A 25,675-nucleotide genomic window follows, 5' to 3' on the forward strand; every position below is an offset into this window, starting at 1 on the left:
GCATCTTAAGTCTGGACTTGAAAGTCTCCACAGAATCTGACTGTTTTATTGATGCAGTGAGATCAATCCACAGAACAGGGGCATGAAAAGAGAAAGCTCTGTGACCCACAGACTTTTTATTCATCTTTGGGACACAAAGTAGTCCTGCACCCTGAGAACGCAAAGCCCGGGCCGGTACGTAAGGTTTAATTAGGTCAGCTAGGTAGGGAGGTGCCAGTCCGTGAACAATTTTATAGACTAGTAGCAGAACCTTAAAATCTGATCTCACTGGGACAGGAAGCCATTGAAGGGATGCCAAAATGGGTGTAATGTGGTCGAACTTTCTGCTTTGTGTCAAAAGTCTGACAGCAGCATTTTGAACCAATTGGAGACCCCTAATGCTGGACTGCAGTAAACCAGAAAATAAAACATTGTAGTCCAATCTAGAAGAGATAAACGCATGGATCAGGGTCTCAGCATCAGCCATAGACAGGATGGGACGAATATTCCCTATATTTCACAAGTGGAAGAAAGCAGTCCTTGTAATATTTCTAATGTGGAGGCCAAAACACAACGTAGGATCAAAAATTACCCCAAGGTTCCTCACTTTGTCCGTGTGATGTATGACACACGAGCCTAGGCTAAGCGCTAGCTGGTCAAATTGATGCCAATGAACCATCATTTCAGTCTTACCAGAGTTTGAAAGTAGGAAGTTTCTACACATCCAGCTTCTCAATGATGCAAGGAACTCTTCTAAGGATTTTATGTGGATGAGATGACCAGCAGTTATCGGCATGTATAACTGAGTATCATCAACATAACAGTGAAAGGTAATCCCAAAGCGCCGCAATATGTGCCCAACAGGTGCTATATAAAGGGAGAAAAGCAGGGGGCCTAAGATGGACCCCTGTGGAACCCTAAATTTCATGTCACTAAGGTTAGAGGTCGTGTTACTGTACAGAACACAGTGATAATGACTGGTCAAGTATGACATCAACCATGCAAGGGCACTATGCAGCACTGAGATCTAATAGCACAAGAACTGCATTGGTGTCCGAATCCATTGCAAGCAGAAGATCATTCACCACTTTAGTGAGAGCTGTCTCTGTGGAATGATATTTTCTAAAAGCAGACTGCAGTGGCTCAAAGAGATTATACTCAGTAAAATAGTCCACGAGCTGCCGTGACACCACTTTTTCCAGAATTTTAGAGCGAAATGATAGATTTGATATCGGCCAATAGCTTTTCAGTACACTAGGGTCAAGATTAGGTTTCTTAAGTAATGGTTTAATCACTGCAGATTTTAAACATTTAGGAACAGAGCCAGAAGTTAAAGAAAGATTAATAATTTCCAGCACAGTTGGCCCAAGAGTGGGCCACAGGTCCTTAAAGTTTTGTTGGTATAGGATCAAATAAACAGGTTGTGCTTTTTGTTGATGTTACGAATTTCAACAGCATGCCTAGAGAGATACTGTCAAATTCTGTAAATCTAGGTAATACTTTAGTAATGGTGCCCACCTCAATAGTAGGGTGTAGTGGCCGGGTTAAGGCATGCTGGGATATGTTTAACCTAATGTCTTCTATTTTCTTCTCAAAGTAATCCAGGAAATCTTGTGCTGTAACATGAGAGCAAACTACAGGTGGTTGTCCACGAATAAGTGTTGCCACCGTGTTGAACAAGAACTTCGAGTTATGCTTGTTTTTGTTGATCAAATCAGAGTAATAGGTGCTCTTTGTAGCCAGTAATGCATGCTTATAGTCTAAGATAGCATCACGCCACGCAAGGTGGACTTCTGATTTTTAACTACGCCATTTCCGTTCTGGACCTCTAGCCTTATGCTTGAGGTCATGCAGGTAATCATTAACCAAGGTGACCATGTTTTTTTTTTTTTTTTGGGGGGGGGGGGGGGGGGGGGGAGATTTTAACAAAGGTGGCGCAATCGAGTGTAGTTTTGAGCACTGATTTTAAACTATCCACAAGACTGGCTACTGATTGGGAATTTGCCAAATATGAAGCTAAGACATCAGGCAGTCTAGCTTCGAGTTCAGTCTTCGTTGAGGAGTTGATGCATTGCCGTAGTGATAAATAAGGTTGCTGTTCCACAAAACACAGCAGTGAAACTGTAAACTTAATAAGCGAGCAATCAGAGACCACTGATGTAAGAGGCATGATGTCAATATTCGTGACAGCAATACCACATGCGAGAATCAGATCCAGGGTATTTCCACTAATCTGTGTCGAGTCCTGAATGTATTGCCGAAATCCTAATGTTTCCACAATTTCCATAAAATTGGGTCTGTCTGTCACTATCTCTCTTGTCTGTCTCTTGGTTCTTGGTGGTGGGTGTTTCACTTTCTCTGGCCACGCCCTGGTTCTGGTGCTTTCCATGCACACCTGTTCCTGATTGGCTGATTATCACCTGGGATTATACAAGCTCACTGGGTGTGTTTGCTAGTTGCCAGTTTGTTGTGCCTTGTGCCTGCATTCCAGCTCTGTTCCTATGTTCCTTGTCCTGGCTGCCTCATTGTGTGTTGCTGACCTCCGGCCTGTTGCCTCGACCACGCTGATTGCCTGATGATTTTTGTACTGCTGCTTTTTCTTGACTGCGTACTCGTGTACCAACCATTGCTATCCTCAAGTAAAGCCTTTTTACAACCAGAGCTGTCTGTTCGAGCGGTGCATTTGTGTCCAGCAATTCCTGACCATCCAGCCTGATAAGTGTTAATTTAACACAGGTGATTTTGCTGTGTTAAAAGAGGTGTGAACTGACTAGTGACTTCTGTGCACCATGATACCCATAGACATGGCTTTTGCTGGTAACAGGTCATTATTATAACCTCACCTAGTTACACCACCATTTCTGCTTGTTTTTGACATCAAAACTAATGTCCAAAAAGATGAGTTTCAGTGTTAAATTTCCATTTCCACTGAACACTGCCCAAGAGAGAAATGAAACGCAGTGTGACTTACTGCTTATTTACAGCATGTAAATAACAGGAAAGACTGCAAACCTAAGCGATTAAAACTACTCATTCCTAGAAATTAAACAATTAAATAAAAGTATTTTAGTGTAATGAAGACACTGTGGCAGATGGAGTAGGATTTGTATTGTGCTGGCGATTCCACTAAGCGGCAGCGGGCACTCACAGCAAGCCACGGCAGTCAATGAATGGGAGGTGTGTAAGTGCGGGCCGCTTTCCGGCACTTAAGGGCTTTTAAATGACTCTTGAAGAGCGTGAAGTGGCCCTGCGTGACATCTGCTCAGAATAAATCACTTTCATCTGCAGGTACGTTCTTCAGCAGGTCACTGGGAGGTTGCTGACGAGCACAAGGAGAAGAAAGAGAAAACGCTCATTACCTGGTTGATCCGCGGGGCCGGGTGCCATTGGGCTAACATTAACCGCTGGTGGGGGGGGAGGAGCCGTGCACAGGCAGGGTGGGTTTGAATGCTCTCTTACACCAGAAGAAATGCAAAACAAAGCCGAGGAGACATGTGCTACTGCCAAAGCTTTTATTGAAGGGAGAAAAAATAACTACATGCCCCTTTCACACCAAGAACAGACGAGACGAGACAATTTAGTTTTACAGCAACACAGGCACGAAATAAAAGTCCACCGGAGAAACCCAAAGGCCCGTACCTGAGGGAAACTGTGGCAGCAAAGATCTTCTCTGCATTTATTTTAGTAAAGACAAGAAAAGAAGACAAAATCTGAAAAACAAAACACACAGCAGTGGTGTCGTGATTCAATGCCGCTTTCACCAAAGGCACTTTCCACAAATATCAGCACAAAACAATTCACAAATTGAACTTCTTTTTAAACGTGGAGCGTCACGCTTTCTGATAATGCTAAACACGCTTCCTCAAAAAAAAAAGAAAAAAAAAGAAGCTTGTTTGATGCATCCACAAAATGCATGCATGCAAAAAAGAGTCTTCGCTCTCAAAGCAAACAGCAACCATGGAGGAAAACAAAACATCAAGCTGATCACAACACGTTAGCAAACCACAAAGACATTTACGCTCCTCACTTCAAGTTCCAAATCTGTTCCTGCTGCAGTAACATTACACTCTTCTCTATCAGCTACATAACCACCATCAGAACAAATGCTCATTCATGCTGAACGGTAAATATGAATATGGGCGGAGCCTTCCGTCCGCATCCTACATTCATTTAGTCTGAATTTGTGTCTGTTTTCTGGAAGCTTATGGATACAGATAAAGCAGAACAGTACCGCTATAAATCCAGAAATCATGGAAGCAGTGTAGCTAAAGACAACCCTAAGCAAAAGGACACAAAGACATTTAACAATGATGGAATATTTTTACAAGCGTTTCATATATCAAATATTTTCCAGAGTATATGTTGCACTTTTTTGCCCTCTATGTGTGGAGCTCACTTTTTAACACAGCTTTTCCTTGGAAGCAACTTTAATAAGGGGCCACACCACAGTGTGTACTGTTACTTCACATAAGGACTTTTGAATTAGAAAAAACAAACAAGATGTTCAACATACTGGATGATATTTGAACAGTGGATTTTTGCAGGAAGCCCTCAGCTTGTGGTGTGCTGCAAAAGGACTTAAATTCTAAAGAAAGAAAAAAGTAAGATGGACAAATAAACATGCAATGAACAACATAGTGGACGTTATTTGATGCAAATGAACACAGATTGCTGACCCACAGCTTTGAAACACTGCAATAAAACTACACGAGTCCAGTCCAAATGATTTGTTTCCCCATCAGCTCTTTAATTTTTGATTTTAGAGCATTGTTTAAGCGTATTTTTATTATTGGAGTTTCTTTTGTTTAGTATGTTGATTCCTGGGAAGCTCTGTGTAAATACTTTTTAAGTATCTCCCAAACTACAAAAAACCCCTGCAACCTATACTCCAGAAAATACAATATCTAATGGTCTCAGAGATCACCTTTGTCTACATCCCTGTTATGCTTCTGTTTCTTTTGAGGTAGAAACATAATCCCAGTTCCACTGCAGGAACTCACAGGGAATTTTAGATGGTCCGACAACTTTGTGTGTTGCCGCAACAGGGACCACCCTTTTGGGGCAAGAACTACCTGCCCTGGGGGTAGGTACTTTTGAGTGGTCTTGAGAAACTGCTGGGTGGGGCTTGATGCCAAGTGGTCACTAACTCATGCAGGAGAAGATGACGGCAACAAGCTCAGTCAGACTAGCAAAGCAAGCACAAGAGCAGAAGAACTGAATCCGAGTATGGATAGCAGATGAGACAGGTGGACTGATGAGGAGGTCGAGGTGTTGACTTCCTTCTTGACGGACAAGGTCCAGCAAGGATTTCAGTCCTTGAGGGGGACTGCAAAACTCAACAAAACAGTGCAAAGAGAAACTTATAAAGTTGAAGCGGAACGACAAACATCTGAAGGACGACAACAACAAAAGTAACTTAGACCTCAATACCAACAAAACAATTAAATGCAGTTCTAGAAAACAGACCAGCGTACACTGACCACGGATGTTTCAGCGGCCGATGCTCCATCGAGCATTCCAGAGCCATGACAAGCATCACTGCTAATGGAAGTGCATGTTGCCAGAACCTTGCAAGAGGATCTGCAGTGCCCTCTTGTGGATATTTGCTTAACATCCCTGCTGACATAAAGGACGTATAGAAGTATGTGGGCAGTGATTGTTACATTGAGTCAAACACATGGAATGACGCAAAAGGAACATAAATGAGTCTTAACATGCTTGGTCTGATATGTCAGAGGGAGTGTTTTAAACAACTCATACTATAAATACGTTTTTATGTTAACCGGTGATTTGACAGCAGCCACCACAAAGCTCCTGGCTCCTTACTTTTTCACCAAAGTAAAATTTTTACCTCGCTCCACGAGTTCCACAGTACTAGTGAGCTGTCACTAGAATGATTCAACACGGGCGGTGTGCCTCCCGTCTGATGTCATCACACCACTGTGGTGTGTTCTGAGAGGAACTCTGAATACTGGAAGAGTGTTTGGCTGAAGAAAACACAAAGGTCCATGCTCCCGCTTTGGAGTCTGAAAGATAACGCTGCAATTTGGAAATAAGTTGCTTGGAAAAGTTACTGAAATAGAATTTTAAATGAGTACCACAGCTTTTATTTACCCAGCAGGCTGTTTTCTACTCCAGCTTCAAAGTACAACTATTTATTGGTTCTGACATCTTCATTTGATGTGAAACTTCTCAGAGTTAGTTGAGTGACATTACATACGTAGCATCAGTCCCGTTCTGTCACACACAATTTTTAGCCATGACACCACCATGAGGATCAAATCGTTGCAGGTCCTGTGGATAGTCCTGGTGGTGTCTTGGACACTCCAGGTATGTCGTGATGGCACATATAAGATGTCACCATGACCGTTTTAAATAGTTACAACATGGGATGGTGCAAATTTAGCATCTTGTAGTATCAGTTTCACGGTGGAGTAGAGGAAGATTTTAACACAAGAAAAACAATAAATCTTGGCGCTAGTCTCCCATGTACTTTGTGACAAAGAGCAGCTGAAATTTCAGGTCTTTTTTTTTTTTTTCAAGAAAATCCTTCTCTGTGCTCCTCCAACATGAAGCTGTATAACTGAAGGTGCAACAGACAATATTTGCATTACAAAGTTTCCCCAATCGCAGACACAGAATTCTCTAAATCCTTCAGTTTTGTTATGGCTGCCTTGGTGGCTTCCCTCACTAGTCTATCTGACCACTCCAGGCAGATTTACCACACAGGACCATACTGTTTGTATTTATTATAATGGACACAAATGAAATCCAAAGCACATTCAGTTACATGGAAAAAGTTCATGTGTCCATCTCTTGACTTCTCCAAAGAAAACAGGCTGCAAAAGTGATTTGTATTAAAAAATAATCCTTATATGCACATGGTCCAATTACACAGGGGATCTGGAAATGGAGGGACTGTGTATAAAAATAGCTGTAATTTCTAAACTGTTAATGCAATCATTTTGTTCTGTGTTTGTAAAATGTCTGAGCTTTGTGTATTGTTGAAAAAGACAACAAACTGATTACACAACAACTCTTTGTTGAAGAAGTGCACCGATCTGCTGTAGTTTTGACTTTGTGTTACATTTTGTTAACTAAATCTTACTGTCTTTCAGTTTCTTCCTGTCTGTGACTGATGAACTGGCTGTCTTCAACACGCACTTAAAATATTGATGGGAAAAATGTCTGACACAGTTTAGGCTGCTTAACCTTTTGGAGAATCAGCCTTCACTTGCTTTCTGCTCGAGGCGACAGATGAGTGAAGGCTGTCTGCCGAAGTGTTTCAGCACAGCGACCACATACAAAAAGCATTTTAATACCATTTCATATATTCACGTGGACACTAATATTCTAAAGATCCTGTGAACTGACTATTCACAGAAAACACATCAGCACAATTCTCATTATAACCTGCAAAGTTTTAATTATGCAGGCTTTCTGCTGGAGCTGGACCTGATTACTGTATGGACAGTCAGATCCATAAGTATTTGGGAAGTGACACTTTTTGTACTCTGTACGCCACCACAATACACTAAAAAAAAGATGATATCCATGCAGTGTACACCACCTGTTTTAATTCAAAAGATCACATTAACTGTTGAGGAATTACACACATTTTTATAGAGTTGTGCAATTTTCAGAGCACATATTAAGAATTAATGTTTATATAAATCATTTTTAACACCAGTTTTCTTTCAACAAGTCAAGGGATGGATAGTTTGTTTACATTAATCATTAAGAAATACAGTGTGGTACTGCAGAGTAATTCTAACTGGGGTAGGCAGTTCTCAAAAACCTGTGTGACCATGTAAGTAAGAAGACGACGAGTGAGGGAAGCCACCAAAATAGCTATAACAACTCTGAAGGAGCTTTAGGCTTTTGTGGCTGTGATTGGAAAAACTGTGCATTGAGTAACTTTTCTACAGCTTGTCTACAGCTCCAAGGCGGTGTGGAACAGAGAAGTTTCTGAATTTCAACTACAGCTTTCCCAAAGGCATGTGAGAGATTCAAGCCTAGATTTGAACTGGTTTCTTGTATGAAAATCTTTCTCTGCTCCACTCCACTTTGAAACACTGACTTGTGATGCAACAGTTAAATGTTACACTATGCACATTTTGTTCAATCACAGCCACAGAAGCCCCAGAGAGGTTGGGGTGTTTTGGTGGCTTCCCTCATTTCTCTTCTTGCATGATCACTCAAGGTCTGTGAGAACATCCTACTCCAGGGAGAGATTTATCCTACAGCATTATAAATAATTTATGCAAATGAAGCCTAAGACATATTCTGTGATTTGAAACTGTTCATGTATCCATGGACACATGAACATTTCCAAGTCACTGAATGTGTAAAAGTTTTGAACTGTATGAGGCAGCACGGTAGCTTAGTGGTTAGTGGTTACCTCACAGTGACAAAGTCATGGGATCAATTCTCACCTGTGGCCTTTCTGTGTGGAGTTTGCATGTTCTCCCCGTGTTTTTGTGGGTTCCCTCCAGGTGCGCGACCTTATCTTGGATAAGTGGTTGAAGATGAGTGTGAGTGTCTGTGCACTGTACGAGCAACAAGTCTCATACTTTGTCCAGTTAGTTACGGCCACTGAAAATGCAGGGATTTTGTGTAAAATAGCCTGTAATTCGTAAATGATTAATGCAGGTGAAGTTGAAAGTTTCATACTGCAAACACATCTTGATTCATTTCACTTTTACTGTGGTGGTGTACAGGGGAGAATACAAAAAAAAAAAAAAAAAAAAAAGACAGCCACTGTCCAAATACATATGAACCTTACTGGAAGTGCAGACAACACCGAATGTCTTTTTTTTTTTTTTTTTTTTTTTTTTTTTTTAAGTGTTTGGTGCCTCCGTTTCCAGATAAGACAAAACAGATTAGCAATCATCTTATTGTGATCTTTTTAGCTTCTTTTATTATCTGCTGCTGTCATACATCTTCAAACTAATAACCAATCATTTGAAGAAGTAAATGGGGCAAATACTGGTCTGCGGCTCCTGAATGTGGCGAATATTAAAATCATGTTTTCAGAAAAATGTCAACATTCCGTGCAACATTAACTGAAAGACTAAACACATGAAATACAAAAAGACGATCAACACCGACACACAAAGTACCAACAGCAGCATTCAGATGAAAGGATTAAGGACACTTCTGATTATATCTGTACAGGTAAAATATTTACTTTGTCATAAAACTTCTGCATATGTTTATAAAGTGTCGATGCAATTAGCATTAAGAATTGCATAGCCATTTCATATTAAATCTCTGCCTGACTGCTTACATCATAATCACTAATATAACCTGTTTCATGTTAAATGGGGATAATGTGAGGGCAAGCCAAATAATAAAAAAAGAGAGGAAAAAAAAGGGGGTTTAACATAGCAGTCAAATATAAGGCAGCGTCTGTATCAGTAGCTGGTATTTATGTTACTGTCCAGCTAAACTTTAAATCATCTACAGCAACAAAACACTGTGTTAAAAAATAGCCAAGAGCTCCCTGTTGAGGGTTTTGTCTTTAGTTCCTGTGATCCTGTTTGGTATCCTGTAGGTAACCCTCAACATTACTGCATATAACACAAGCACGTATCACACATGGCAGGAGAAAATCATTTCTTTGGTGTTCAGTTTTGACCACTTAGAAGCAGGCGAGACTTTCATTTTGTGCTTTTATCCATGTCTGTGTCTCGTGTGCATGATTACAGCGTGCAAACACTGAAGAATAAAATGAACACATTAAACAACACGTGCTGGCGCTTCTTCTTAATCGTATTAATGCAGCCACACACCAGTCGGTGACACTTAACATCCATCACGGAGCTCACAGACAGAGTGTGCACACATCGTGCACACTGCAGCCGATGTGCACATTTTTTTTCATGTATATGGCAAAGTGGGGAAAATAAGATTTGAACAAATTTAATGGGCAACTGCAGACTTTTTGATATTTGTGATGCCACCGTGCAGTTTAAGTGATGCTGTGCTTAAAGGTGCAGAACAAAGTGTCTAAGTGAATGTAGCTTTTTTGGATACTCTTGTTTCATCATGTCTTTGCAGATGTTTCCTTTGGTCCTTTAACGAAGCACTTTGTCAGCTCCTGTGTCATCAGACAGATTATCCATCTGTCTAATGACACAGACACTGTGGCTGCACTAAAAGCAGCTGCTCTGGCACTGCTGGACTTCACCAAAGTCAAACTGCACTGTTTCCTTTAACATATAAATGATTAAAAAGTGACAATTAAGATTCAAAACTTCAGAACACTGTGGGCGCACAGTTTCATGAAGATGAACATAATTGTGGTTTTCAAACAGAGCTGTGCAAAACTTTTAGGCACCACAACCGTGCGATACAAATGTATTTTATTCCCTCCCACCTACCTACATTTTTGAGACAACAGGAATTTAAATCTAAAATGTCCAGATATTCCAATTCAAAGAAAGTCAACTTTAAGATTTTTTTTTCATTTCATCAAGTAAATTAATCTGTTTTTAAAAAGTAGGTGTAGTACCTGGCGGGAAAGGTTAGAGAAGTGGACTTATGACTGACCAGTATTCATGGCCCACCAGACAGGAAAAATGTGGATGATGGAACACTTGTCTCATTGTGCTCATTAGCATCACTAAAGCATAGAGAGAGAGAGAGAGAGAGAGAATGGGTAAATATGATGCATCATTGTAGAGCAGGTAGCTCAGTGGATAAGGAGAACTGGTCTGCTGATATGTTGATCTGGATTTGAATCCTGCTCCTGCTACCAGTTGTGTCTTTGGGCAAGAAGACACTTAATCTACACTGCCTCAGTCCACCCAGCCATAAATGAGTGTTGGCCGTGGCTGTGAAGTAACCTGCGATGGACTGACTGCCTGTCCAGGGGGAGTTGTGGACTCTGACCCTCGGGGTCTATATGGACACATACGGTGGAGCACTTTGTGTGTCTGCCACAGATAGAAAAGTGCTTTAGAAGTACACTTTTAATTCAATTTCCACGACAAAACAAACAATTGTCAATGATCATTAAGAACAAAATCTTTGCAAAAATCTGATCAATTACACTTCTTATTTTCTTATTAAAACTAATTACTAAAAAAAAACATTTAAAGTGTTACGTGTGCCTATAACTTTTGCACAGCACTGAATATGCCATGACTAGCCAAGCAGTGTGAAGGTTCTCCTTCCAGTCACAAATGAACACCTGCATACTTCTGCACTATCATGACACCTGGTCTATCAGGATTAAAATCTGCATAGAATTCCATGGTCGTGGCTGCAGATGTGTCAAACATTTGCATGTTTTAGTGAAAGTCAGTCTTAACAACAGATGAAAAGACTCTGAGTTCCTGTAGACTGTGTGTTTGTTAATAGTACTGAATGACGGCACATCATGTCTTCATTCAAATCTGGACACACGTATTGAGAACACGTGCATATGTATGCTTGTAAAGCTGTGAAGCTAACTGTTGTTAGTGAGCATGTAGATATACACACATATATTTAGATGTATATGCTGAGGAATGAAAGCATTTTTGCAGATGGGTATGTGTGTGTGTGTGCACGAGACGTCTCGAGTAGGGGTGTAACGATACACCCGTCACGGTTTGATATATATCACGGTACAAGATGACATCACTGTTCCCAGTAATTGTGGTGAAAGATTTAACTTAAAAAAGAAAACAAAAACAAATAATCCTAAAGTACAGATTGTACTCCTTGCTATCTGTGTCCTATTTCTATATTTTATGAATTATTTCTGATTACTCTGCAGAGGTCAATATTTCATGCAGGAGCTGACTTTTCATGGTGTCACGAAACAAAACAAAACAACAACAAAAAAAAAGATTTGATACAAGCTTCACCGTATGGTTATCACAATTCATGATGCATCGTTACACCCCTAGATGTGAGGGTTCTAACACTGAAGTTGACCAGGCGGTGGGCTGTTCAGAGGTCAGTGGTGTCCTTCGCGGTGAGGGCCTGGATGCGACCGGTGTTACAATTTTTGCAGAGGACGTGTCCATCCAGAGGGTAGCAGCCCTGGTTATCCCCCTCCGAGAGCAGACAACCACAGTCCTGCAGGATACAGATACTCTGTTAGTCTCCAAACACAAACAAAGCCATTAGCCACGCTCGCCCACAGCACACATACAAGACACTCCGTGCAGTTTAACAACAATCAGCCAACATGGACGTACAGGAGGTTCATGACAAAAAAGCCTGTGATGTTTACACTCACTGGTATACACAAAGATATGGACAATTCCATGCTAACACACACACACACTTTCTGGAATTTGTGTAACACTGGGTTACGAGATTTTCCCTGTCAAGCACCAGCTGCCCTGCTCTGTCACACGCATACACACCCAGACTTACAACTACCGCCCCTGTTTCCCCGGTGACACAATTCTCCTCTTGTCGAGTCCCTTCAGCTGAACTAATCTCTGCTTTCCTTTGACCTTCATGTCTGCCAAAAGCAGTGTGCTCACAGTGGCACGGCGCTCTGACAACATGACGCGTTACTTCTCCTTTAGACAGGCACACAATGTCTTAGTGCCACTTATCAGCCAGCAAGCAGTGGCTGACAAATTGGTTACTATGTTAGACCATGAACTTTACACAACAGAGTAGGAAAGCTATTTTCAGCAGGAACAAGTGAGATGATTCACCCAGGGGAAGGGCACGTGCATGATGCTATAATAACCGTCACCTGAAGCTGTGTAACGTGGAACATATTCACAGATGAAAACAGACAAAACACTAATTATAGGGGGCAAACACACCAAGACGTAAATACAGGACCTACCTCACAGCGGTAACACTGCACATGGAAATCACGGTCCAGAGCCACAATGCGGACAGTCTCCTCCTGGCCCGGTGCTGGCATTATAGGCTCAGAGCACACACAACAACGAGGAGCAAATTTTCTATGGAAGAACAAAGCAAAGCATGGAAAGAACTGTGAGCATTAAACGTTTACAAGAACATTAGAGAGAATTAAGAAAGTCAGAAATTTCCAAGAATAACAGACTCAAGGAAATAAAAATGTGATGATACCAGAAGGTACCAGCATTACAAAAAAAAAAAAAAAAAAAAAAAATCTAAAAGATAAAACAAAAATATGAAGAATCAAGGAAAATAAAAGTACATACATCAGTAAGAATCAAGGAAATCAAAAAAGTACACACATCAGGAAGAATCACGGAAATCAAGAAGTAAAAACATCATGAAGAATCAAGGAAATCAAAAAGTGCATACATCAGGAGGAATCTTGGAAATCAAAAAGTGCATACATCAGGAAGAATCTTGGAAATCAAAAAGTGCATACATCACTAAGAATATTGGAAATCAAAAAGTACAAACATCAGGATGAATGAAGGAAATCAAAAAGTACAAACATCAGGACGAATGAAGGAAATCAAAAAGTGCATACAAAAGGAAGAATGAAGGAAATCAAAAAGTGCATACACCAGGAAGAATGAAGGAAATCAAAAAGTGCATACACCAGGAAGAATGAAGGAAATCAAAACGTGCATACATCAGGAAGAATCAAGGAAATCAAAAAGTGTATACATCAGGAAGAATCAAGGAAATCAAAAAGTAGACACAACAGGAAGAATCAAGGAAATCAAAAAGTACAAACATCAGGAAGAATTAAGGAAATCAAAAAGTACATGCATCAAGAAGAATGAAGGAAATCAAAAAGAATTTGAACAAACAACCTAGCTGAAGTTTTTGTGGCTCATATAGTTATTGTGATATACAGTAGTGTTCAGAATAATAGTAGTGCTATGTGACTATAAAGATTAATCCAGGTTTTGAGTGTATTTCTTATTGTTACATGGGAAACAAGGTACCAGTAGATTCAGTAGATTCTCACAAATCCAACAAGACCAAGCATTCATGATATGCACACTCCTAAGGCTATGAAATTGGGCTATTAGTAAAAAAAAAAAAACAAAAGTAGAAAAGGGGGTGTTCACAATAATAGTAGCATCTGCTGTTGACGCTACAAACTCAAAACTATTATGCTCAAACTGCATTTTTTTAGCAATCCTGTGAATCACTAAACTAGTATTTAGTTGTATAACCACAGTTTTTCATGACTTCGTCACATCTGCGAGGCATTAATTTTGTTGGTTTGGAACCAAGATTTTGATCGTTTACTAGTGTGCTTGGGGTCATTGTCTTGTTGAAACACCCATTTCAAGGGCATGTCCTCTTCAGCATAAGGCAACATGACCTCTTCAAGTATTCTGACATATCCAAACTGATCCATGATACCTGGTATGTGATATATAGGCCCAACACCATAGTAGGAGAAAATGCTGATGCTTGCACCACCATGCTCACTGTCTTCACTGTGAACTGTGGCTTGAATTCAGAGTTTGGGGGTGTCTCACAAACCTGTCTGTGGCCCTGGGACCAAAAAGAACAATTTTACTCTCATCAGTCCACAAAATATTCCTCCATTTCTCTTTAGGCCAGTTGATGTGTTCTTTGGCAAATTTTAACCTCTTCTGCACATGTCTTTTATTTAACAGAGGGACTTTGCAGGGGATTCTTGCAAATAAATTAGCTTCACACAGGTGTCTTCTAACTGTCACAGCATTTACAGGTAACTCCAGACTGTCTTTGATCATTCTGGAGCTGATCAATGGGTGAGCCTTTGCCATTCTGGTTATTCTTCTATCCATTTTGATGGTTGTTTTCCATGTCATTCCACGCGTCTCAGGTTTTTTTTTTTTTTGTCCATTTTAAAGCATTGGAGATCATTGTAGATGAACAGCCTATAATTTTTTGCACCTGCGTATAAGTTTTCCGCTCTCCAATCAACTTTTTAATCAAGCTACGCTGTTCTTCTGTACAATGTCTTGCTCATCCATTTTTCCTCAGGCTTTTAAACAGAAAGCATGTTTCAACAGGTGCTTGCTTCATCCTTAAATAGAGAACACCTGATTCACACCTGTTTGTTCCACAAAATTGACAAACTCACTGACTGAATGCCACACTACTATTATTGTGAACACCCCCTTTTCTACTTTTTTTTTACTAATAGCCCAATTTCATAGCCTTAAGAGTGTGCATATCATGAATGCTTGGTCTTGTTGAATTTGTAAGAATCTACTGAATCTACTGGTACCTTGTTTCCCATGTAACAATAAGAAATATACTCAAAACCTGGATTAACCTTTTAAGTCACATAGCACTACTATTATTCTGAACACTACTGTAAGCTGTGATTATTATTACTTTCTTTAATAACCTCCCGGTCTGCATTGCTCTGCCAGATACTATTAAACAACATACAACTGTAACATTATCACAAGTTAATGTTCTTCTATAAATACAATCACATACACTCATCGGCCACATTATGAGGTAAATAAGCCCGTAGAGTCCCTTGATTGAGAGAGTAACGTCAGCTGAGAACATGGCGCCATTTTGGTTCCAACTGCGCTGAACTACTGAATGAACCTTTTATGTTTTCAACGTTTTTTTTTTTTAATCATTTAACCACATACAGCAACACATCCAGGTACATGTGCTATCAAAATAAATATCAAAATAGTTAAGCTATCAAATTTACAATTTCTGATGATTTATTGAATTAATTTAAAGCCTGATTGATGTTTCTGCAGCTCTCTAACTCTGTGTCAAGCAATGACGTGCGTGACATTTTTTAAAGTTCTCAGTCACTGGATTATGCTTTATTATGGATTAGTTTGACTCTCAACAAGCTTTTCTTTCTACAATCATCGCCTCCAAATCAAAGGTAAGCTGTTTCATCTTACTCAGACTGTAAAGTTGGGCACTTTTCTGTCAAACATACATGATAAAGTATCCGACCTTATTATTTTTTCAAAAACCATATGGATTTGAATCACGTGTGATTGCGTCAGCCAAGCTTGAACCTTCGTGCGCATGCGTGAGTTTTTTCACGCCTGTCGGTTGCGTCATTCGCCTGTGAGCAGGCTTTGAGTGAGGAGTGGTCCACCCCTCTCATCGTTTTTTTCATTGTTTAGGAATGGCTCAGAGACTGACGCTTTGCTTGATCAAACTTTTTTCAGAAACTGTGAGGGACATCAAAGTGGACACCATTCAAGAAATTCAGATGGTTTTTGGTGAAAATTTTATGGGCTTCAAAGAGATTACGGAGTGTTACTGTCGCTTTAAGGACAGCCCAGAGCGACTGGTGGTGCGCCGCTCTCCGAAGCCGCCATCGACATGCTGAGCGACCATTTAATTTCTAAACGGATGGCTGTCTGGATCCGTGACCATCGTGTGCCATTTCTCTGGTTATCACAAGAGCTGGACATCAATCATTTTCCGGCAGATTTCACTTTTAACAAGAGATTTTGTCATGGAAAGCCGAGCGGAGGCTTCGCGCGTCACGATGGATTCGCTACTGGAGCGAGACAAAACCACCTCCATTTTGGTCTCACAGGACGGCTTTGAGATGGCGTTCAGACAGCTGTCGGTGGTTTTTCCATCGAGTGATTATCCGAGAAATTGTGGATGTGCCTGGACATGCCAGAACATGTCTTGTGAGGCTTCATCATGGCGTTGCTTTGCGCCATGCGGCACCGCCGCGACGCGCGAAGCCTCCGCTCCTCTTTCCATGACAAAAAGTCATGTAACAGTGGAATGTGCCGTTCATTTCCAAACTGAACGCTGTGTTTTATCCGGGATGTCATCTGGCTAGCACAGGAATTGTGAAAAGACGTGGACATCAGCACTTTTTCGGCACATTGAGACAGACGTGCGGACACTAAAACATATATCTGATATTTTCACTTTATAAAACTTCAGAGGTGACGTTAATTTAAATAACATGTCCGAAATAAGTTTGGTTAAAATTTGAACTATAAGTTAAAAATGTATGCCTCTGGATGACTTGGGTGATATTGGCCGCGTATCAGTATGGGGTTAAAAGAAATGTATTTTTGTGACCAGTTCTCTTTTGCCTGCAGAGGATAGAGCGGTTTCTTCTAGAACCAGCTCTCCTCGGTTTGTAGAGGGCAGAACTATACATCTGTTCACCTTTGTTTACCACGTTAACGGTCTAAAAATTATCGGACAAAAATTTATCGGAAGATAATTAGCCCAATAATGGTTTTCAAAGTTATCTGAAAAGATAATCCGATAATGAAAACTTTATCTTCGATAATTAGCGGTTATCGGATTATCAGAAGTGTGCCCACCACTGCTAATAAGGTGAGTGTATAATACTATGTCGGTGAATGTTGGTGACTTTTTAATACAATAAAGTTACCTTCTAAATATCACCACTTTCCTATCTTGTTGTTATTCTTCATTAGGGGAACTACAATTTTCAAATTTACTGAAATAACTCAGCCTGATGGACATCAGAAAATCTCAGTAATAACAGACATAACCACAAACAGATGGAACTAAAATGTGACAAAAGCGACAATAAACAGCAGAAATGACCAAAACAACAACAAACAAAACAAAACAAAAAGCACACTGACATATGTTCACAAGTGTGAATAAAACACATATGAGTACTTGAATGTATAAATCTGAACTGTCCTGGGATAACTTTATATTTTAGATTTATATTAAATTCAGGCTTCTTCTTTTATTTTCTTTTATAAAACTGTAAAGAAGAGGCACCTAATCTCTGTGCAATCTTATGTGAGTGCATGCTGTGGGGAATGACACAAACGGCTGCACTTATGTAAATAACAAAATGTTTAACTTTAGCTAAATACATGTGGTGGAAAAACCACTCAAACATCAAGGAGGAATTAAGCAGCTAAATGTGCCCATGTTCTACATATTTCATAAGAATAGAGTATTTGGGGGAAGCCTCAAGTGGTTGGACTTTTACATACTCAACAAAATAAAGACTCAGTAATATTTTCAGGCCTTTTAATGACAGACTGGAAAGACCTTGATTGGGAAGAGGCATGTCTAACAATAGACTCAATGAGGATATGAAAGGCACACAGATTTCAGGTCCTGTCAGGTGACTGGTAACGGCACAGACATGTTGGTTTCACATGCTTCTTCAGTGTCTGGGAATTGGGAAGAGAGGAGTCAGTGGCTTTGGGGAACCACGGCCACATTAACCAGAAAAACCCACGCCTCAATGCAACCATTCCTCGACACAAAGACCTACGCTGCTGAGGTCACACTTGTCAAGTGGAATTAAGTAACGGACCAGTGTCGCTGCTCCATAAATCTGCACACTCCAACCGCGGGCTGGTTCTTCACTTCTGGTTCCCTTCTGGTCACTGAGTCGAGCAACATTTCTGGTAAGGTGATGGTTATGCAATGACCGGAATTTACTACCGAATCCAAACTTGTGTTTCATAACTTACTGGAGTTGCGAAATCATGTGTGTAGCATTTCCCAAAAGAATACATGCGCACCCACGCACACGTGCATGTGAAGAGAAGCAGTAAAAGTCTTGAACATGACTGATGTTTAAGATCAGACCTTTAAGTCTCGGGGCAGCCTAAAGAACGTACTTGTGAAAATCCTCGATGCAGTGGATGTGGTTGGACGCGTCCACAGTGAATGGGATGCCGTCCAGACTGCGATGACACACGACACAGGTGAAGCAGTGAGGGTGGTACGCCTTCCCCGTAGCCCGCAGGATGCGCTCCATGATGGGCTTGCTGCAGATGGTGCAGGTCTCCAGGGTGTTCTGGAAACACAGGCAGGCCACACCAACATTACAATGCTTTCCTGACAGCACGTGCACTCGTTCTAATGTCTCACCACATCATGTCCTGCTGACAAGAATTCTGATGAGCATGATTTGTAGAACGTTTTTAGAATCTTTGCTTCAGATATTTGTTACATCAATCAAGAATATCCCAATATGCCATTTTTGTAAGCATTATTTTTGCACACCAACAGGCCCCAGTGGAGCACAGGACAGTATAGTGCCTCTAGTGCAACTGGATTTGATTTCACTTTTAAATACACACTTCCCCATAAGTGAGAGGTGACAGAGTAGAGATTAAATGCATCCTACTTCAGATTTATTTAAACTATGGCAACACTGGTCTACAGCCAAAATGCTTCTGAAACAAAAATAGTCTGCTGGTTGGCTGTAGTTTTAATTGGCTGTAGTTTTAAGAAATGCTACTAAGGATTAATATATAACCCTTTTGCTGATTTTTAAAGTGTTAAAAAAAGAGAACAGGTGAAATATTACACAAACAGAGAAACATAAGACTTATGTTTATGATTTTTCATGAAAACTCAACATAACACAATATAATTATGTAGATGCAAAATGTAAAACCTTGTATATATTGGAAACAGTAGCCAATGAGCCACTGTTATTGTCATATTTGAACTCAACACACCAAAATCCATAATACAGTAGTGTTCAGAATAATAGTAGTGCTATGTGACTAAAAAGATTAATTCAGGTTTTGAGTATATTTCTTAATGTTACATGGGAAACAAGGTACCAGTAGATTCAGTAGATTCTCACAAATCCAACAAGACCAAGCATTCATGATATGCACACTCTTAAGGCTATGAAATTGGGCTATTAGTAAAAAAAAAGTAGAAAAGGGGGTGTAAACACTCATTTACACTGCCACGTTTAGCAGAACAACAACCTTGTCTACTACTGCAGCGTCGTATTAAACCCTCAACTATGACTGAACTTGAGGCCAGACTACCTGATATTTTAGCTTTTAATCTGGAGAATGCTAAATCAGTGGACAGCCTCGTGGATAGTCTAAATTTAACGCTTAAAACTACACTTGATAAGATTGCGCCTCCTCTTTTAAGGTCACGCCCTCCTAAGGCACAGTGACTTTGGTTCAATGATTATTTGCGTGAACTCAGGCAGATTCTAGAGTTTTGGAACGGAAATGGCGTTAATCCAAATTAGAGGTGTTCCGCCTTGTGTGGCGGGATGCTATTTTAGATTATAAGCATGCACTACTGGCCACGAAGTGGACCTATTACTCTGATTTGATCAGTAAAAACAAACATAACTCAAAGTTTTTGTTTGACATGGTCGCATTTCTTATTCACGGGCAGCCACCTGTTAGTCGTTCTCCCTTCAGCACAGGATTATTGGATTATTTTGAGAAGAAAATAGAAGATATTAGGCTGAGCATATCTCAGCACGCCTTGGCCCAGCCATTAAAACCTGCTATGGAGGTGGGCGCTACCATTGAGGTGTTACCTAGATTGACAGAATTTAATAGTATTTCATTGGGCGTGCTGACGAAACTTGTAGCGTCTACAAAAAGCACAACCTGTTTATTTGATCCCATACCAACAAAATTGTTTAAGGACCTGTGGCCCACTCTTGGGCCGACTGTGCTGGAAATTATTAATCTCTCATTAACCTCTGGATCTGTTCCGAAATGTTTTAAATCAGCAGTGATTAAACCATTACTTAAGAAATCTAATCTTGACCCTAGTGTATTGAAAAATTACAGGCCGATATCAAATCTATCATTCTGTTCCAACATTTTAGAAAAGGTGGTTTCATGGCAGCTCATAGACCACCTCACTGAGAATGATCTTTCTGAGCCACTGCAGTCTGCTTTTAGGAAATATCACTCCACAGAGACAGCACTCATTAAAGTTGTGAATGATCTTCTGCGAGCAATGGACTCAGACACCACTAGAGTTTTGGTATTGTTAGATCTCAGTGCTGCGTTTGATACCGTGGATCATCATATTTTGCTCAATAGGTTGGAGAATTTTTTGGGGATTACTGGAAGTGCCCTTGCCTGGTTGACGTCATATCTGTCCAGTCATTCTCAATGTGTCTTGTATAATGGCACTACCTCTAACCTTGCTGACATGAGATTTGGGGTTCCACAGGGATCTGTTTTAGGCCCCTTGCTTTTCTCCCTGTATGTGGCACCCTTTGGGCATATACTGCGGAGTTTTGGGATTGCCTTTCATTGTTATGCTGATGATACTCAGTTGTACATGCCGATAACTGCGGGAAATCTCACTTCCATAAAAACCCTGGAGGACTGTCTTCTATCAGTGAGAAGTTGGATGTCTAGTAACTTCCTACTTTTAAACTTTGATAAGATTGAAATGATGGTTCTTGGTCCAGTGAGACATCGGCATCAGTTTGACCAGCTGGCGCTCAGCCTGGGTTCCTGTGTCATACATCATACGGACAAAATGAGGAACCTTGGGGTAATTTTTGATCCCACGTTGACTTTTGACCTCTACATCAGGGATGTTACTAAGACTGCTTTTTTCCATCTGAGAAATATAGCGAGGATCCGCCCCATCCTGTCCATGGCTGATGCTGAGACCCTGATTCATGCTTTTGTTTCTTCTAGACTAGATTATTGTAATGTTCTATTTTAGTTGTATAACCACAGCTTTTCATGATTTCTTCACATCTGCGAAGCATTAATTTTGTTGGTTTGGAACCAAGATTTTGCTCGTTTACTAGTGTGCTTGGGGTCATTGTCTTGTTGAAACACCCATTTCAAGGGCATGTCCTCTTCAGCATAAGGCAACATGACCTCTTCAAGTATTTTGACATATCCAAACTGATCCATGATACCTGGTATGTGATATATAGGCCCAACACCATAGTAGGAGAAACATGCCCATATCATGATGCTTGCACCACCATGCTTCACTGTCTTCACTGTGAACTGTGGCTTGAATTCAGAGTTTGGGGGTTGTCTCACAAACTGTCTGCAGCCCTTGGACCCAAAAAGAACAATTTTACTCTCATCAGTCCACAAAATATTCCTCCATTTCTCTTTAGGCCAGTTGATGTGTTCTTTGGCAAATTGTAACCTCTTCTGCACATGTCTTTTATTTAACAGAGGAACTTTGCGGGGGATTGTTGCAAATAAATTAGCTTCACACAGGCGTTTTCTAACTGTCACAGCACTTACAGGTAACTCCAGACTGTCTTTGATCATCCTGGAGCTGATCAATGGGTGAGCCTTTGCCATTCTGGTTATTTTTCTATCCATTTTGATGGTTGTTTTCCATTTTCTTCCACGCGTCTCTGGTTTTTTTTTGTCCATTTTAAAGCATTGGAGATCATTGTAGATGAACAGCCTATAATTTTTTGCACCTGCATATAAGTTTTCCCTTCTCCAATCAACTTTTTAATCAAACTACACTGTTCTTCTGAACAATGTCTTGAACGTCCCATTTTCCTCAGGCTTTCAAAGAGAAAAGCATGTTCAACAGGTGCTGGCTTCATCCTTAAATAGGGGACACCTGATTCACACCTGTTTGTTCCACAAAATTGAGGAACTCACTGACTGAATGCCACACGACTGTTACTGTGAACATCCCCTTTTCTACTTTTTTTTTTACTAATAGCCCAATTCATAGCCTTAAGAGTGTGCATATCATGAATGCTTGGTCTGTTGATTTGTGAGAATCTACTGAATCTACTGGTACCTTGTTTCCCATCTAACAATAAGAAATATACTCAAAACCTGGATTAATCTTTATAGTCTTTATAAGCGCCTTGGGGCAACTGTTTGTTGTGATTTGGCGCTATATAAAAAAATTGATTGATTGATTGATAGTCACATAGCACTACTATTATTCTGAACACTACTGTATGCGCAGTTGCTCCATTAAAATGGTATTAAATGAAGCAGACTAACTGTACAACACTACACCCTCTGTGTATGTTTGTAAGTTAAGCCAGTGTTTTGTTTGGTCACACATCCAGAAATTTGACTTTGACATTTATTTGTTGTTTCAAATTACCCAACGACATTTAAGCCCGAGTCACTTAAAAAGTGGGGAGTAGATAACACTCTTCTCTCTAACCTTTGTTCCGCAGAAGTGGAAATCTGAAACTTGAATATGAAGTTGATCTTCAACAGCAGCATCCTAATTTATGCAGAGTTGCTTAAAACAAAGCATTGCTTCATTGACTCTTTGACCTGTGACCTTGCCATATGATGAAAAACAGCAAAATGGTGAACAGCAAAGTTTGACATTTTATAAAGATAGAGTAGCACAAATGATGGATAGAAAGATGCTACACAACATGATGATATGCTCCACTCTGTTTGAGCCAAACTGCCAGTTTCAGCTTGTTATGGACAGTCGTGTTGCCGGGCGACTTTGCTCCCGTGTGCTCATGCAATGAATAAATCCACTGGAGACCTTTAGCTCAGCTGTCCTCAAATGCCTCAGAAGCCAAAGGAATCTCATTAGCACTTTTCTCGAAACTCAAACACAGTCATTTTTCAGCTGGCCTCACCCACACTCCATCCTATTAGAGCAGTAAATATTTCCACTTTGTGATGACTGCAGGTTTTCTGCAGCCAGACGACCGGGCAGGCTGCCCACAGGGGGACGGGCGGCCGCCTGCCTCTGACTTATCTGTGGCATCTCTCTTCTTAATATCTGCTGGGAGACTCCATTTGTTATTTCAATATTTCATAAATAACGACTGGCTCTCTAAACAGCAATGCAATTACACAGGATGGATATATCATGTTGGGGTGAATGTGGCCTGATGTGGTCGTGGACGAGATGATGGGGCCTCGCCATTTCTCGCACAGGCATTTCCTGGTTCTCTGTGTGATCTCCGCGCTCGTTGTCTGTGCACTTGGCTGGACTAAGGAGTGCGCACTTCAGGAGCTCCTATTGGCTCCTGCCGTAGTAGCACACCACCTCAGTGTTTCCAAACACAGCTCGGGGTGTGTAGCAACACTGTGTTGTGTCAATCCACTGTTTCCCGGTCACACCGCTGTGACCTGATGTTTAAAATGACACTGTTGTGACTGCTCAGCTGAGGTCCCCCCCCCGCCCTCCGCGCACGCACACACATCACCGTTCAGCATTAAAGGAGCAGCGCGCAAGCGGTGACATTATAGTTTGTACACTAATTAGTGGAGCGGATAAGAAGATGAGATCCACTGAACGTATGATGTGATTCTACATGGTGTTGGGTCTCCTTGTAACACCCGCGTGTCTCACCGTGGGGGTGAAAGGGTAACAGATTCGGCTGATGTGCGGTTTGAGGAGAAACACTCTGGAAAATCCTTGGTTCTTCAAAGCACTCCTAGAGAGGCACCGCTTCATGAAAAGCAAGATGTGAGACGAGTCCATTCTCTTATGCTTTCTTCAAGAAGGTAATGGAAATAAACATTATTCCCACAGCTACATTTGTGTATAAACAATGTCCGTATTTCAAGCCTCCTCCATCCTGGAAGTGGAAGAAAGTCTTAATGAGCTCACTGTGGGAAGCCCTTGAGGTTTGCCTCGTGCACACATGCAGAGAAAGAGAGAGAATGTTTGCAACCTGAGAACGTAGTAGGACGGAGTAGGTACCACAGCCAACAAGTACTGAACCATCCTTAGCAGTTCCTCCTCATCCAGCCTTCATATGGGAATCCTTGCCCTTGTTAGCATAACTGGAGCATATGATTTCACAGCACACTTCCTCCGGGCCCGTTATAATGAGTACAGTACTCAAAAGACAAAATTCCTCTTTTCTTCTCTGATGGTGAGATTCTATGACCTCAATTCATGATTTCTGCTTGCTCTCGTTTTCTTCCACTTCTTTTATTCGGCATTAGGTGCAGCTTATCATTTCCCAATGCTGATACACACACACCACACACACACACACACACACACACACACACACACACACACACACACACACACACACACACACACACACACACACACACACACACACAACACACGTGTGACGTCCAAACTGAAAAAGCAGAGTGCTGGTGTGTGACGATAAGTGAATTCTGCATGAATCCCTTCACCTGCCCTCTCCCTGACAGCCCTCGCTCCTCTGCTGTCAGCCACTAGAGGGCGGTATACATCTGCAGATGTCCGGCTCCTCTGAATAAATGTGATGTATTAAAGCATATGTATTCTTCTTTTTCCCTTCCTTCATACATTCCTCTAAGTGTTTGCCCAGAAGGCTAAACAAATGTCTAGGCAGATGAGGTAAAGTGAATTTAGGTCAGACAGGCTCTTGCTGAACCGGGGGTGAGCAGAATGTGTTCAAGTCAATTGTGCCCCCCCCTTCAATGCAAGTCATTTCCACTTCCTGCTAAATAATCTCATGGCCTCACTGTGTAACTCCAAATGCACAGACGCACGTACAGTCAAGCCCAATTATGAAGCAACCAAGATGTTTGACTCAACTCTAAGGAGTATGTAACAGGGAGGCCAGAGGTCAAACATCACACACACACACACACACACACACACACACACACACACACACACACACACACACACACACACACACACACACACACACACACACACACACACACACACCACACACCACAAAACAAAGAAACACTGTACAACAAGTATTTTAGCCTAACAATCATAAAGCCCCTTTTCACAAATATTAAAGCGACAACATCTCTTTCAAAGGCTTTACTGTGAAAACCTGATGTGGATTCATCCAGCACTTTTCTACCGATTTCACCAACTTTGGACACACAAATATACCTCTTGGTAAGGCATAATTAAAAAAGCTGGGTCGTGAACTGATTGGGACATTAGCACCTGGTGTGAACATCATTGGATTCAGCAGCGCCGCACGTCTTCTTCACATGGAGTTGATCGGATTGTTGATTGCGCCTGTGGAGCCGCTGCCCCGTGTCTCATTCTGAAGCTTTGCACAGATCCATCTGACAGAATTGTGCACTGATGCACTGTAAAATTAAGATGATGATGGTGA

General features: G+C 41.0%; 1 protein-coding gene across 5 annotated transcripts in view; it reads right to left on the reverse strand.

Annotated features, from left to right (window-relative positions):
- Positions 1-8,879: 8,879 nt before the first annotated feature.
- Positions 8,880-25,675, reverse strand: part of lpp (LIM domain containing preferred translocation partner in lipoma) — a 489,494-nt gene continuing 472,698 nt past the window's right edge. For all 5 annotated transcript variants that reach the window (XM_034180670.1, XM_034180672.1, XM_034180668.1 and 2 more), the window contains 3 exons: positions 18,480-18,658; positions 12,785-12,905; positions 8,880-12,051 (listed from right to left, as the gene is read on the reverse strand). In XM_034180670.1, coding sequence (XP_034036561.1) covers positions 11,923-12,051; positions 12,785-12,905; positions 18,480-18,658 — 429 coding nt within the window. In that variant the 3' untranslated portion in view covers positions 8,880-11,922. The remainder of the gene's footprint in view (positions 12,052-12,784; positions 12,906-18,479; positions 18,659-25,675) is intronic.

This window comes from Thalassophryne amazonica, chromosome 10 (genome assembly GCF_902500255.1).
Source record: "Thalassophryne amazonica chromosome 10, fThaAma1.1, whole genome shotgun sequence".
Classification (NCBI taxonomy): domain Eukaryota; kingdom Metazoa; phylum Chordata; class Actinopteri; order Batrachoidiformes; family Batrachoididae; genus Thalassophryne; species Thalassophryne amazonica.